Source organism: Aquila chrysaetos, chromosome 8, assembly GCF_900496995.4.
Source record: "Aquila chrysaetos chrysaetos chromosome 8, bAquChr1.4, whole genome shotgun sequence".
Taxonomy (NCBI): Eukaryota; Metazoa; Chordata; class Aves; order Accipitriformes; family Accipitridae; genus Aquila; species Aquila chrysaetos.
In genome coordinates, this window is record NC_044011.1 from 7,462,069 (window position 1) to 7,477,631 (window position 15,563).

Sequence of the window (15,563 nt, forward strand, 5' to 3'; positions counted from 1 at the left end):
AAATCTGAGCTATATTTGTTTTTAATATAAAATACTGTAATAGATGCTGTATATGCAAAACTAAATACAGTCATGGAATACTTTATTCCTTCTTCAGTCTTGCAAACATTGCTTATGGCTAGTTAGCTTCTCTTGGGATGCTAATGCCATCTTTCCCATGAGTTAGTATTAGATGGGAGCAGGCCTGCTAAGAACTGTGTAGTTCATAAACAAAAATAAAAAATAATTAATTCAAAAAAATGTGGTGTTTCTCCTATTGGTTAGGTCAGAAAGATGAGGTAAGCATTCATCAATGAATGAAGCATCTTTCATATAATTGCTCAAGCAAGCCTGTATAGCATAAAACATCATACAGACACGAAAAGGGCAAGTAGCAGTGTCCAGATGTAAAGATGTTATGCACATGGAGTTTGGAGGACTTGTTTGTTAAATGTTGCATTTAGCTGAAAGGGTTGTGAATAAGCAGAAACTGTATGTGTTAGGTCTGTTGACTGTCATATTTAACAAAAAGCAATTATCTACCATAGTAACCATGACAGAATTCATAATGTATTCAGACATACATAAGTACCTAAAAATAATGCTAAGGGATGTCTTCAGTCCTCAATGTTCTTCTTGATTTAAAACAAAACAAAAAAACAACAACAACAAAATCCACCCCCCCCCCCCCCCCCCCCCCCCCCCCGCAGAAATTCAGAATTATAACTGGAAGTCTATCTTTACCTTTTCTGTAATGCAGCTATTTTCCAAAACCTGGTTATATATTAGAAGGCATAAAAGAATGTCTTTATGGTACTTCTAGCTTAAATCTAATTGTTCAGCTTGAACTGCACTTTAAAGAACTAGGTGAATCTAGAGACTGGGATGATGACATTATCTCAAAGGAAGTCAGTCTTCAGTTTTTTTAAGAGTCTCTTCAAAGTATTTTAGTTTGTGTATATCGAGGAAAACCTTGCATCCTTTACGGATGTCAGTGTGGAAATGAAAATGCAGCCAAATAATTACAGTATGAAGAACTGAAATTCTAAGTCAATGCTGTTTGACTCTGGTAAGCTCCTAGGTGGAAGTCAAAAATACTAAGAAATGACGCAAATCCTGGTGAACTGGAGTAAGAATTGTGAGTTCTAAATTAGAAGCAATATGCTTCTTGGTAATGCATACCCTAAAATTGCAGGGTTTTTTTAACTGTATAACTTGAAGGGCTCCAAGTTTCAAAACCAAGCTTGCCCTTTTATAACAGAAACTCTTGAGAAAGATACTAGGGTTGCAATTTATATTCTTGCTGTATGTATGTAGACGGTTTCTATGGTGTTTTCGCCATCCTGTTTTTACAGGTGTCTTGGATTTTTCTCCACCTTACACAGTGCACAGTGGGAGTTTTCTAAGAAATGTTCTTTTTTGTCTTTTATCAGAATTGTACCTGAAGGCTTCAAGCATATAACACACCAAAGAAATAGCCCCTGTCTCACTGCTCGGGTTCCCCAGCTGCCAGTTTTGGAACTATTTCTTGAAATGGGACTTGGAATCATCTTCTTGGCATTCTCTTGATAGATATCCTCCTGGTGCAGGATGCTTCACAGAAAACTTATCTGCAGTTCTCCACCATCAGGCTGAACACCTGATGGCCAGAATAGCTTTTAAATGCTTTCACCAGGTCTACTGCTTACCTTTGGCTGTTGGTTTATCTCAGTGGCTGTCCTGGGTCTGTATTTTTCTCACAGCCATTACTTTGACACAACTTGCACTTCTATTCTGTGGCGTTGTCCATGTGCCTTTTTGGTAGGACTTGGACTTTCTCATCGGTGCATAGTGGCATCAGTTCTCAGAATTTGGTTCTGTGCTTTGCTGCAGCTGTGATTTGCCTGTCATATTTGGTCCTCCCTTAAATACAAACCTCTGCAGCTAAGTATGTGCTTAACTTCAAATGTCCAGTTTCCTCGGCTCGCCCTAGACCTTGCCACTTGCTGGAGGTTAAGTATGTGTGCCTCCATAGGAGTGGGACTTTGCAGTGACATTTGAGAGCGTTTGTGGTACTTAAGTTATTGAAGAACAGGACAGCAAGAAGGCAGAGGAACAAACGTGGCTCTTGTGGTAAGGGAATGATGCAAATGGCAGAAACATGATACAGGTAGAGATTGACTATTACAGATTTGAGGGTCTTTTTTTCAGCTGCAGCTTGTGTGAAATAATATTTATAGTATAAAAACAGGAGATGGAGTTTTGAGAGTGACTGACACTTTGTGTTTTGAAGAAATTCTCCTCATAATACTCTTCTGTGTATCCTCACACACATTAACTCTTCAAGCACTACAGTACTGGCCAGGGAGGTAGCTTGATCACGAAGTGATTTTAAACTGATTCAACTAGCTGCTTCGGTGTGTGCTCTGTTCTTAAATATAGGGGTTATCCCCTTGGCATAGCTGGGAGTGCACACTGTGTTTCAGATCAGGTTGTCCTACAGCACTTTGCTGGTTTAGAACACCAGGCACCCAGGAGATGCAGCATCGCTGTGTGCTGCTGAGCCCTGTCCTTCCAACGCTGGAGCTGAACTTTGCAGATTCCCAAAGGGAAAGCAGCAATGCCCGTGATCTCTGGTTCCTATGACGTTGAATCAAGCTCAGCATCGGTGCGCTCTATAAATACCTCCGTGTGTAATCTCTTTCTTCATAGAGATTTTTCTAAAAACTATTCAAAGGAAATAAGTCCCCAAGTGATTTAAAGAAAATGTAAATGACAGGCTCTTTCCTGTGCTTGGCTGAGTCACATCCAATGTGCACAATTAACAGGTGCGCGGTGGCAAACTGCGCTCAGCAGGCAATGCTGGGCAGGTTTCAGAGTCCTGAATGTTGAATGAGTTTCTTCTGTAGCACGGGGTTTGAAAGGATCAGCAAGATACTGAGCATCTCAGTACCTCTTTCATTCTCCTGTAAATTCTTGCCTCTGGATAAGCACCTTTTTTAACTTTGCAGGTTTTCTAGGGAGAGATGCAGACCTCATGCCTGTTCTCTTCCTCCTCGTGCTGACAACACAGCTAGCAGGTTTTCTAGGGAGAGATGCAGACCTCATGCCTGTTCTCTTCTTCCTCGCGCTGACAACACGGCTATAGGCTTTGGCTGGAGCTGGAGTGTCTGTATATAGCTTCCTCGTTTGAGTCAAAGATGAGATCCAGCCTAGCTCTTGCCTTTTAATCTGTTGCTGGGCTGGCGTCTGGTGACGCGTTGAGCTAAGCTGTCTGCAGTGAGTTAATAAAGAAGAGGAAAGGTGTCAAACCCCTGCGGAATGGTTCAAGTACTTGCGGTGTCTGACCCGTATCCTGAATGCTAAAAAAAAGATGATAAAGCTGCCTCACAAGAAATTACAGAAATTTTTCCTTAAGAAGGTAAAATGCTTTTTTTGCTTGCCGCTTTGCTTGCTTTAATTAGGTTGATGACAAATTTTGACAATTACATTGTTGTTGTGCAGTTAGCCTTGTGATTTCTTTGCGCCGAGATGCCTCAAACTGTTTTCTCTATGCAATGTTTTTCTTGGCTTGTGGTTTGGGACACAATGTAAAGCATCAAAACCGTACTCGAGCAGCATGCTACGTGGGTTAGTTTGATTACAGCTGCAGTTTTTGGGTTCTGTCACCCAGTTGTGTTACGCTGCCTTTTAACCTTGCTCCAGGACTCAGTAGCACCGTATATTCTGAATCTGTCAAGCAATTTTAGTGCTCTCTAAGTTTTTTGCAGTGTAAGAGAGAGAATGCTGCTCGTTGACTGGTGCTTATTTTAAAATAACAGTTGATGTTAAAAGACGATGTGCATATATTTTACATGTAGGCTGCATATTTGTACTCTGTTTTCAAACATACCCACGTAACTCAGTAGAGTTATGGAGACATCTAATAAAAAAAACATATTATACTTTCAGGTAGAACTCTGTTTAAAACTACCTTTAGATCATATTTTTCTATTAAGCACTATACCTAGCTAAGGATTGAGTGCTGTGGTAATTAGCTATCTGAAATAGCATTCTTGTCTGCATTATCTCTGGATCCTGTTTTGGCAACATATCCTGTAGGTTATGAAAATATACAAATCTATGCTGGTTTTTTTGCTCCCCCTCCTCATCTTAGCTGTTCACACACACAGTTTATTAGTGGTTGATTAGAAGCGCAGTCTGTTTATTCTGTAGAGCATCTCAATTTCAGTGCAGCGTGCTCTCAGTTGTAGTCAATTGGAGTTTTGCATTTTCACCATGCAGTATAATTTCACATGTATGGGATTTCATACTGGTATTTGTAATATGCTGCTTAAAAATAAAATATTCATCTTGGTTGTAGTTGAACTAAAACAGTTTTAAAGGGGTACAGGGAAAGACAGTTCATTTCAGTGCACGTTAGAATCTGGCACATAGTTAACTGATTTTTGGCACCTTCACAGATGCAGATGGTTGGTTGTACCTCTTACTCTGGAGTAAGTTTCCAGCATTTAAACATTGACATCACAGTTATACTGTTGAACTGTCCTTTTGGGGTTTCTTATGTCAACTGAAAAGAACTTTCCCTTTTGCTAGAGTATATACTCCTTACTGCTGGCAATATCTGGTCAAATGTTCATAATTCCACTGGGATATAATAACAACTGTGGATTTACTGTTACACTTCTGCATATAGGACTGAAAGCACCCAGCTGATTAATGTGGGTTAAAGTGCAAGAGAAACATGAGTTATGCTAGATTTGATTTTAATGTAGCTGCTGAAAATGTCTGAGCTACTGGTTTGAAGTGATAAAGTGAAGGTGGGTGCAACCAAGGTGGTGATGAGCATAATTTAACGTGGAAATAACAGCAGGTCATTGCTAGTCTTGGGAGTACCATAGCAACTTGCTGTCTCATAAAAAGATGTGTCTGTATGGTGCCACACAACAGAGATATCGAATAGGATTCCCATACTTGCCTGTGTTGATGGTTCATGTTGTTTCTCTGGAGGTGGATGGAGTATTTGCAACAAACTATGTTTTTATTTGTGGTAATGTGTGAAACAAAATTGGTGAAAACATCTGCAGTCCTTTTAAGAGTTATATGCTGGTTCAGTTTGTAGAGGATTTTTTCTAGAGGAAGAAGTGCCTAGATTCTGCCCTCTGCTTACGCGTGCATACCTTGGACTCAAGTGAGTGCATGAACATATTAGGACAGAAACGTGACTCAGACTGGTCTTGTGCTTTGATTTAAGTCACAGAAATCAATAGCCTCTGTGATCCCAGACTACCTGATTATACCATAGCTAGTTAGTGCTGAGAATTTTGTTTCCCTTCTTAATGACTGTTGCATGCGAGCAGGCAGTGCTGTGGTTAAAAAAAGAAAAAAGTAATCTCTAATAATTGGGAGATGAATTAGGTGAACTATGTCCTTGAATGGTGGCTGGGAAGAATTAGTGGATATTTTCTGGTGTTTTTTTCTGTGGTAGTCAGATACGGAGTTCAGCTAATGATTTCTTCCTTTACTTATGTGGCCACTGTCACAGCAATATCTTTTTGAAGCAAGTTTTGAAAAGGACCCATAGCTCCCTTCTTACTTTTGTGAATATAGCTTTACAGTGGTCTACCTGATGGCTAGCCTACCTGAATATTGTTCAGATATTGGTGCAATAAAGTAGCTACAAGAACATGCTTGTAATTTTGCATACAAAAGAATGCCCCAAATTGACAAGTTCTTTAAAATAACTAAGTAGATCAGACCTTAGGATAGTCCTGGATTTTCTGGGGAAAAGTATCTACTGAAGAACAACATTGAATTTGATTATTGCAGTGAACGTCTCCTTCAGAGCTTGCTCTTCAATATTACGTGCTGAAGCAGCAGCCGAACATCTTATCAGATGTTACTCAGCTTACTGTTTGTGTAGGGACCAGCAGCTCTTAGGCAAGTGAATGATTCTTTTTACGTACATTGAGGGGTGGTTTCAGAGTTAAGACTTTAATGGCTGTGTTGAAAATATGACTTTGCCCTGGAGAGTGACTGAAAACTGGCATGTTGTGTTTCAAGCTCCCAGTATTATTCAGTGGTTCCTAAAACAACTTTTTTTCAGGACCAGCAAAAATTAGTTGATAACAGTACATTTACCAACCTTGTTGCCTACTGAACTTCAAAAGTACTGTCGTCTTTCAAAGAAAGGACAGCCGGTTAATGTGTGCAAGTGTTCTTCCATGTAAATTTACCTGTGCAACTCAGTTTCTTCTGAAAGCTTTGTCTGAAACGATCATGCAAAGGCAGAGAGAGGTGTTCCTCCTGTAGCATAACAACATTGAATTAGGATGCTTTACAAAATGGGTATGCGTAGAAAATTCAACATCACATAAGCTGTTTGATTTAAGGAATGGATATGAAGATCACTGCTTGTAGTAAACTATAACTCAGTAATTGAGTCAGCAGGAAAATAAAAAGCTAGTGGAAAAAAATTTTGCTTTGAATGGCATTCTGGCAGAGAAAAATAGGTTTTATTAAAAATGGGTATTTTAGAGTTTCACTGTTTAAGAGCAAGATGCAATCTCTGCTAATAGGAGAAAAGCAGTTAGGCAAAACAAATTAAGACTTCAGCTGATGCCCTCTTATAGGGATCTGGTGCTGTAAATGCTGATTGTGTGATTTATGGAAATGCGTATGTTCTTTGTAGCTTTAAAAGGGAGGATCTTTAATTATTTTCAGTGTTGTGAAAAACAATTTGGTTATGACTGCAGTATTGGCAGAATATTGCTCTGTTATAGCTTGTGATAAATGTCTCTGCCTCTTCCCCATTGCCACCAACAGACGTTTCTGTCCTTAGGGAGAACGTATGGCTGAGTCACTGATACAAAGGAGAGCAGAATGAAAAGATACATAGCACCAAAGGAATCTGACAGTGCAGACCTCTTAGAAGTCTTTCTGTACATTCACACATACGCAAGTCATACATGTGGGCAAGGTATTTAGTGATCTTTATTATGTTTCTGGTTTTTTTCATATTTTATATAAAGCAATGTATTTCATACAGATGTCTATAAGATTAGCTTTCTTTGTCATATGCATGCTTGTTGTCTATTGTGTTCTGAGGAACCTAGGCAGCTTGTTGAGTTGAGGGACTGCTGTATCTTGGTGATGCTACCTGTCCAGTATGGGTAGGGGGCTGGAACCCTTCAGAACAGAGGGGTTTTCAAGTCATCTCCCCCCATGCACACACACCTCTTGTAATATTCAGTGTCATGGTTCCTGTCCTTGGTGATGAGGTTGGTCAGTATAGGGTCAGCCCTCAGGAGCATGGGGAATTTTAGTGGTGTTTAACTGACTTATCTATTACTACATGAATATTGCAGGGCCTGCGTGTTAAGGCATTGAAATGTGCCTGATCTCACAAGTAGTCTGCTTCTGTCATGGTTGGGACATTGTTAGAGAAAGATGGGGATAGTCCTCTTGAAATATGTCGGAGAGTGTGGAAGGCATGAGAATTCACTTGTGGACCTGTTTTGAATGAGTATGTGGGGTTTCTCTTGTGTTTTGTTTACTAAATAACCTGCTGTCGTAGTTTCAGCCCAGCCGGTAACAAAGCACCACACAGCCGCTTGCTCACTGTCTGCCCCTGCCCCCCCCCCCGCCCCAGCCACAGTGGGATGAGGAGAAAATATAAAGAAACGCTCGTGGATTGAGACAAGGACTGGGAGGGATCACTCACCACTTATGGTCACGGGCAAGAACCAGACTCAACTTGGGGAAGAAACAAAATCAATTTAATTTACTACCAATCAAATCAAAACAAGGATATTAGGAAGTAGAACCAAACCTTAGAACACGTTCCCCCCACCCCTCCCTCCTTCCCGGCTCAACCCCACTCCCCATTTCTCCACCTCCTCCCCCCCAGTGGCGCAGGGGGACGGGAATGGGGGTTGGGGTCAGTTCATCACACCTTGTCTCTGCCGCTCCTTCCTCCTCAGGGGGAGGACTCCTCACTCGTCCCCTGCTCCAGCGTGGGGTCCCTCCCACGGGAGACAGTTCTCCACCAACTTCTCCAACGTGGGTCCTTTCCATGGGCTGCAGTTCTTCCTGAACTTCCCTGGCATGGGTCCTTTCCCCAGGCCAATCTTCCATCACAGACTGCTCCAGTGCAGGCTCTCCCAGGCAGTCCCGGCCATCTTGAGGAGCCCCCGCTCCCCTCCATGGGCTGGGGGGGACAGCTGCCGTCTCACCACGGGCTGCGGGGGCATCCCCTCCTCCCCGCCTTCCTCACTGACCTCGGTGTCTGCAGAGGGGTTCCTCTCACATTGTGATCCCCTCCCTCGCTGCAGGTTCCCCTTCTTAAATCTGTTCTCCCAGAGGCACTACCACCGTCACTGACGGGCTCGGCCTTGGCCAGCGGTGGGTCTGACTTGGAGCAGGGGAAGCTTCCAGCAGCTTCTCACAGGAGCCGGCCCTGCAGCCCCTCCCCTGCTACCAAAAAAAACCCTGCACCACACAAATGCATAACATCTACTGATGGGGGGGGTGTGTGTGTGTATACATGGAGGGTTTTTCCTATATCTGGCACAGAGAAGGTTCAGGTTGGCTCAGTTGCCAGCTGGAGCCAGCCTCCTTGGCTCGGTCTGCAAAGACCTTGGTGCTTGCTTCATGAGGGCTTTGATTTCGTGTATGATGTTGGCCCATCATGACCACTGTTGACATTGCTTTGTCTCCTAAGTAAATGCTAATGAACCTTCATTTTACTATTGTGAAGGCTAAGATAGAAAAGAAAAATTACTTCAGCTTGGCAGTTGTAGGGATGCTGTTGAAGCCAGGTATGGGAAAGGAGTCTTTCTGTTATTTTCAGCCTACGCTGCCTCAGACTGTTAAGCAGAGCTGTTGTGGTCTGGAGCCGGCAAAGCTGCTGACCGGGTGCGAGGACGCCGGGTGACTGCAGGTACGAAGACCTGAGGCTAGTCAAGCCAGGCGTCTTCCCCACGTGGCAAGGGGAGGAGAATAGGTTGGAGCTGGGACACCGGGTCAGGGGCAGAGCTCCGAAAAGCCGGCCTCGTGTTACTGCTGCAGCTGCTGGGGGGGACTCGAGGGATGGGGCAGGCTGGAGAGAGCTCTGTTGGTCACTTCTGCATGTGTGGGGCTAGCTGCTGCCCTGCGATCCCTACCCTGCACTTGGCAGCAACATCCTTCTGCCTCTCTCTGCGGCTGCGGTATAGGTAAGGTAGGGCAGGGAGGAAGGCTGTTTTGCCACATATATCAGTGTTTCTTTAGCCAACCACCTGCTTTGCTTATGCCTAGAGTTGACCCCGATGCTGTATTGTCTTCCAGCTGTAAATTGGTGTTAAGAAATAACTGATCTTTTCAATGTGCAGTACTAACTGCAAGTCCATAGATGTCTTTATAAGGAACCTTGCTGAAAATTGTATGCTAGAAAGTATGCAATTATTTATAATAATCTAGATCCCTGAAGTCCAGAATGGGTAGTGGCTAGGCATGGCCCTTTGAGCAAGTGATTGCATACAGAGAAACCACTCTGTCAAGAAAGAGTCAAATGAACTCTTGAAAACACCAGTTTTCTGAGGAGAGGAAAGAAGAAACAACTGGGTGTTATTTCTGGCTGGGCTTAAAAGGAAAAGTTGCAAGCAGGAGCACTCTAGGCCTCTCACCCTTGGTCATTCCTGGTCATTTAAAAAGACTTACCTACTGCAGTTTCAGAAGGCATGTCTTGGACCTGCCTGCATGACGCTGGCAGGAATTAGGGCTCTTTGAGCTTTTGGCTCCTATGTTGTTACTGCACTGAGTGGCAGAAGATGCAACTGTGTGTTTTGTTGGTAGTCTGTTTTGAAAGATTGCAGGGGAAGCCTTCTAAAGCATGCAAGTCTCCTAAGATTCATGAGACATTAACAAGACAAGCATGCTTTTGAATGTGTGTTTCCTGTAGCTGAAGTACTGTGTTCAATTCTTGGTAAGTGTCAACATGGAATGAAGTGGACTGCTCACAAAAAAAGAGGGAACTTTCTTTAGGTCAAGACAAAGGCTTTTAAAATTCTGAGTTTAGCAATGGTTGTAGTTGTGTATTATAATACATATAATATACATATATGCAACTAATATAACCCCATATAAAAGGAGTATTAAGGTTGAATATAAAGCACTCCTGAACTTAAATTTCTTGATGATAACTTTCAAAATTACACTAGGAGCTAATCTTTACACTTAAAGGATTATATTCTGTTCTCTCCCCATGCAAAAAAGACTTGTACATATTTCTGCCCTCTGTATTGGTGTCAGGGTTGTAAAGGAGTGTTTTATTTGGGGTAAGGGGGGAAGAGTTTGTTTTTGAGCTAAGCAACATACATATTTTTTTTTTTCTCACCTTATTCTCAGAAATAGCCGAACCAGTCAAGCTTGAAAGTTTGCAAAAGAATTGAGCTTGAGGCAGTCTTCTGGCATGGAAAACTTCAGTCTAAATAGATCTGATTTGGCAGAAATAGGAGCAACTGAAGCATAATTCTGTGATGGGTATGTGTCAGCAAATTCAACAGGAGGTGGTGCTCATGGAGGTGGTGTGGGAGCCACAATACTGAGGGAGAACGCAGTTCAGACGTTGGGGGACTGTGTCTTCACCCCCCCCCCCCCCCCAACTTGACTGTCTTGAGCAATGCCATGCCCAGTTCTGTGAGCACAACTCAAAAATGTCTACTTATGCACAACTCTACTATGTCAGTGGGACAGCTACCGTTATCCATGGGTTGTGTAACTGGATTGCAGGTGTGATGCAAATGAAGATTAAGCCCAATCTGAGAATTTGTTTTATGTGGTGAATGTGCGTCAGTGCAGCCTGGGTGGAGTTGTACTGGCATGTCATTTGGTATGTGTGATATGGCAATCATTTCAAGGTCTAGACGCAATAGGGATTACATATGGACAAGGAACTTTTTTTTTCCTGTACTTGAAGTGGAGGAAAAATGGGTTGCTTTTAAACTGTCACAATGCCACTAATGAGAGGTTTGGATAGAATAGCAGTAATGTGCAACAGCTTTATATGTAATGTGAAAACTCCCTGAGTTTCTGATATGAATTCAGGAAGTAAAATAGCAGCTGTATTTTCCTGAGCCCAAATGCTGGATGGGGCTGATCCATGGCTCTTTACTAACAGTTTACCTACAGGCTTCCTTCTTCCCCCTGTTTTAAAAAACAGAGAAACAAGTTAAAAAAAAAAAAAACAAACAAAAAACAAAAAAACCCAAAAACAACAACAACAAAAAAACCAACCCAAACCAACCCACCCCCCCCACCCCCCCCAACCACACAAACAAACCCGACAGTGGTGCAGGAGGACCTGTGGAAGTGACAGCAAATTCCCACCTCCTAGATGTACCTGTTGACCTCCTATAAAATGCTCATGTGGAGCCTAATACTGTCTTAACGCTTCGATAAGCTGTTGACGAAGTGTGAGACAGACCTTGGTAGCACTTTGAGAAAAGTTGTATTGTTTTGGCCAAGAAAACGCCCTGGGGACTGTAACTGCTACCAGGAGATCTCTGCTTTCAGCATGCCGCAACCACTCCGTGTTCTTCGCTTGCAGTGGAGCTCGGGCTGTGCTGCCGGCCCGTTGCCTGCCTTGCCCTGCTCCACAGGGCATCTCACCTGGCAGTGACCCACCATCACCTTCCTGGGAGTGCTGGGGGAGATGCTGGTGAGAGCGGGACCTTGCTGCGTGGGGATGTGGGCACGCTCTCAGCCGACGGTGCTTGTGCCTCCTTGGCTGAGGACGAAGGACCGCTTGATCTGTCTCCTGAAACTTATGTGTCTATAGTGTTTCACCAACAGGCTTTCATTTTGGTAGGAGTGGGAAGGCTGCAGAATATGGTCTGACTAAGGAATGCTGGCTGGGACTCCAAGATGGGAAGAAGTGCTGACGGGCTGAAGAAAGGAGTGGGGATTTTGACACTAACCTTTGTAAAATTGATGGTAATTTCCTTGCTATAGCTAGCCTAGTATGTCTATTAAGCATGTCTTGCAATTTATTATGTTTTTTTAAAGAACTGATAGGTAAAGAGGAAGAATACCTGAAACACCATTGTAACATTAAACAAAAGAAAATCAACAGAAAACAATTGTATGTGGTGTCACACGCTTATATACACTAACCTTGGTCTTATGTAGATGTGTGTTAGAATGAGATGTTCTCCCCAAATCCTTCTTGCACAGGGGTGACATCTTCCCTGGGGTGCAGGAGAGTAGTAAGATCTTTGATGACTAGTTGCTGTAACAACTACTGCCCAAGGGCCTGGTGCCGAGTGTGCAGAAAGTGCAAGGCTTTACTCTTATGTGAGTCTTTCTAGTATTGTGCAGATCTTTGTACTGTACAGTTATTTCTTGAAATGTGCAGTCAAACAAAAATTAAAATTCATGAGGAGAGGTATGGTATATCACAGCGTTCTCTCCCCCTTCTCCTTTTCTGACACGTTTCTCATTTCACACATTGCTTGACATCGCACAGTGTCTCTTAGAGATCGTATGACTAATCCACTGTTAGTTCCTGAGAGTCCTCACCTGAAATATCTTTTTCTTTTGGCTGGAGGCAAGTGGTGGTGCTTTGTTCTCCAGGATCTTGCTACTGGCATTTGGGAATACCTCAGGGCTTCAAATGTGTTCCTGTACTCAGTGTGTTGGGGCAAATGCTAGAGTGTTGTAAACCCTTTAAAAAAAACAATCTTTTCTGAGTTTCGGAAAGGAGCTCTCCGAGCGGCTGACTCCTGGCTGTGCCCTACTGCCTGCCGCGTGCCCCTGAGGGCACAGACTAGTTAACTTTTACTAGCAAAGGTGCAGGAAGATGGATGTGTTATTGCTTTTTAAAGCAAAATTGATGCTGTTTGAGGCTTACTGCTATGAATATGCTTTGAATCTCAAAAGAAACATGCAAGAGCTGAGGAATTAGCAGTCTGAAAAGGGCTCATGTGCTCTGTCTGCTCAGCTGCACAATTGGAGGAAATTATCCCCAAGCCTGTGGTGGGCATCTAATTGCCTTCTGAAAGGATCTTCCAAATACCTGTGTGTGATATCAGGTGAAAGTACAGGGCTCAGGAAACTATTGCACAAGAACTGTTTTCCTCCTCAGTTTACTCAGTTTGGGTATGTTAGAACAATGGGAATGTGATTTCTTAGTAGCTGTGACACAGTGCACTTGTCAAGTGTAGCTGTACTGTAGTTCCTGGATGTATCTCTGGAAAACCGGTGACATTGCTTTTGTATCAAGTCTACTTTCTCCATACTTTCTATAGTTGCTGGGATTTTTTCCTGTGAGAGGATATGTGGCTTTCTGTAAAGAGAAGCTTTTTTGTTTTGTTTCTGTTAATGACTCTGAAGCGTGGTGATCGTCAGGACAAGTTATTGCAGCTTTTGCACCACGCTCTAGCTGATTTGTTGCAGAGGAGGCTGCACAGAATTCAGCATAGCTGGTATCTTTTGCCTGCAGTGCATTGGGCGTAATTCTGCACCTGTCACAGCGCTTTTGGAATAGCCCTATAGCATAAAGGGCTATCCCCCTGTGTAGCTCCCGTGGATACAAAGGCCGGAGGTAATAGCAATCCATACGCTGTTAAGGATGGCTGTTCCTGTAGCTTGGCTGTGCACTGTACATGCCCTAGCTTTTGATGCACCCCTGAATTCTCTTTTTGCTGAGCAGTCCCACACTGTCCACTCCCGTAATGCTTCACTGAGAGCTAGTGGGAACTTATGATGAGGAGTCGGTTGAAAGGAGCATGGTGAAGGAGCAGGACTTTGAATCGGGAAACGCTCAGGCTTGGCTTTCAGGAAACTGAGTCAGGCTGGAGTCATCTCCATACTCTGGGGCTTCTGCGCTCGCTGTGGAAACGTGACACAGGGGAGTGGAGTTTGTCTGCAAAGAGTTAGTAGCTCAGCAGCCTTTGTGTGGACAAAGCCAGTCTGAAATTATTGATGTACGTCATTCCCGCTTATCCTGCACTTAATTATTTCTGTAGCCTGTCATCTGAGCTGAACATGTACACTGCATTTGTATCGCCTCTCAAAAAAGCAAAATGTATTATGTCTTGGAAACTCGGAGTAGAAAAATCATCGTCGAATGATTGGGAAATCTGCAGCCCTGGTAGAGGAGTCTGAGGCAGAAAGTGATGTTTATGTGAAAGATGCTTGAAATATATAATCTCCTCTCTAAAGCTGTAACTTTTAAGGAAATAGAGTTTTTTGATTCAAAGGTGATGATTGTTTTTTTAGGGGTTTTAGCTTTCTGATCCATTGAGTGATTTTTCTTGAGACAGTTTTTTGCCTAGCTGTGCTCATGCCTTCAAGGGAGTGCATATTTCTTGATGAGTTCTGGCAGCACTCTGTGTTCATAGTGTTGGTGTTAGTCAGTTCTGCTTTTCTGCACAGGTAGTATGCTAGATCCTTTGTTTTAACTAGACCTTGTGATGATAAGTATCAGTTTCTTGTTCTGAAAATCAGGGAGTTCTCCCGATGGCTTGATGCTCAGTGGTTCCAAACAGGTACTTTTCCCTGCATGGAAAGCTGTCTGTTAGGGAATGTACCTGTAAGTGCTTTGGGCACTGTTGTCATTCAGATTATTTATCCTTTACTGAACTGCAAAGCTCATGATTAGAGAGGAGAATGAGTTATCAGCTTCAGAAACAATTAATGAGTATCTTGTGTGAGCAAGTTGATTTCTTTCCAGCACCACCATTTCCTTCGCAGGTATCTTGAATAGCAGTTAGTAATGTGCTTTTTTTTTTTTTTTTTTCCTTCTTCTTTAGTTTATTGCTGTTCCATTTCCTGCCTGCCTTTCTGACATACTTCTTTCAAAGCTTTGGTCTGTTATACTTGATCTCTCTTTCTTTATCTTGATCTTCTTTAGCAAATAATCTTCAGTTTTAGAAAGCAATAAACTACTAATAGCATAGTTCAGTGAATTATGAATTCACATGAAAATAGATTTATAGGTTTATTAATGCCAGGATAGTATAAAAGTTCTCAATTGTCTTTGAGCCCTTTTACTTGTGCTGCCTCCTCTACTAGTTTTCTTTTTTTTAACTTTAGGATTACACTCTATTCTAATTCAATGGTGGTTGTGTATGATGAGTTTTATGACATAAAAGCTTCAGAGCTGCAATATCCGACTTGTCACGTCACTGGCTATGAGTTAATGGCCCAGATTCTTTCCTGATCCTTTTGCTGGGATGCCAGGAAGTCCTTCATGAATATGATGGTACTTGGTACAACATATGTAAGCATTTCAATATTTTAGCCTCTTAATGCTGTATTAAGAGTACAGAAGAGTAGACTGTACAAACCACAGAACTACTCTTACAGAGGCTTCAACTTTTTTCTTTTTATTCTTAAAGTTCATGTATTTCTTTAGCTATCTCTTTGGTTATACCTACTTCTGTACATCCATCAGAAATGGACCGAAATTTGTACTGTAATCTGTACTGATACTCCTGGGACTTGTTGGATAAACAGGGACAGGCTGGGGAGGGAAGAAGAGAAGGAACTTCAACTACTGCAAGGTATTTAAGCATAGTCATCTTGCACATCTGCACTTAAAATTTAAGTATACATGTTACTAG

At 42.6% G+C, this 15,563-nt stretch overlaps 1 protein-coding gene across 3 annotated transcripts in view; it reads left to right on the forward strand.

The window, feature by feature from the left end:
- Positions 1-15,563, forward strand: part of RPS6KA2 (ribosomal protein S6 kinase A2) — a 318,108-nt gene that overhangs the window by 36,006 nt on the left and 266,539 nt on the right. The window contains exon 1 of one of the 3 annotated variants that reach the window (XM_030022667.1): positions 3,270-3,379. The exons of the other annotated variants lie outside the window; for them this stretch is intronic. Coding sequence (XP_029878527.1) covers positions 3,332-3,379 — 48 coding nt within the window. The 5' untranslated portion in view covers positions 3,270-3,331. Of the gene's footprint in view, positions 1-3,269; positions 3,380-15,563 lie in introns of those variants that run through there. 3 annotated transcript variants of the gene reach the window in all.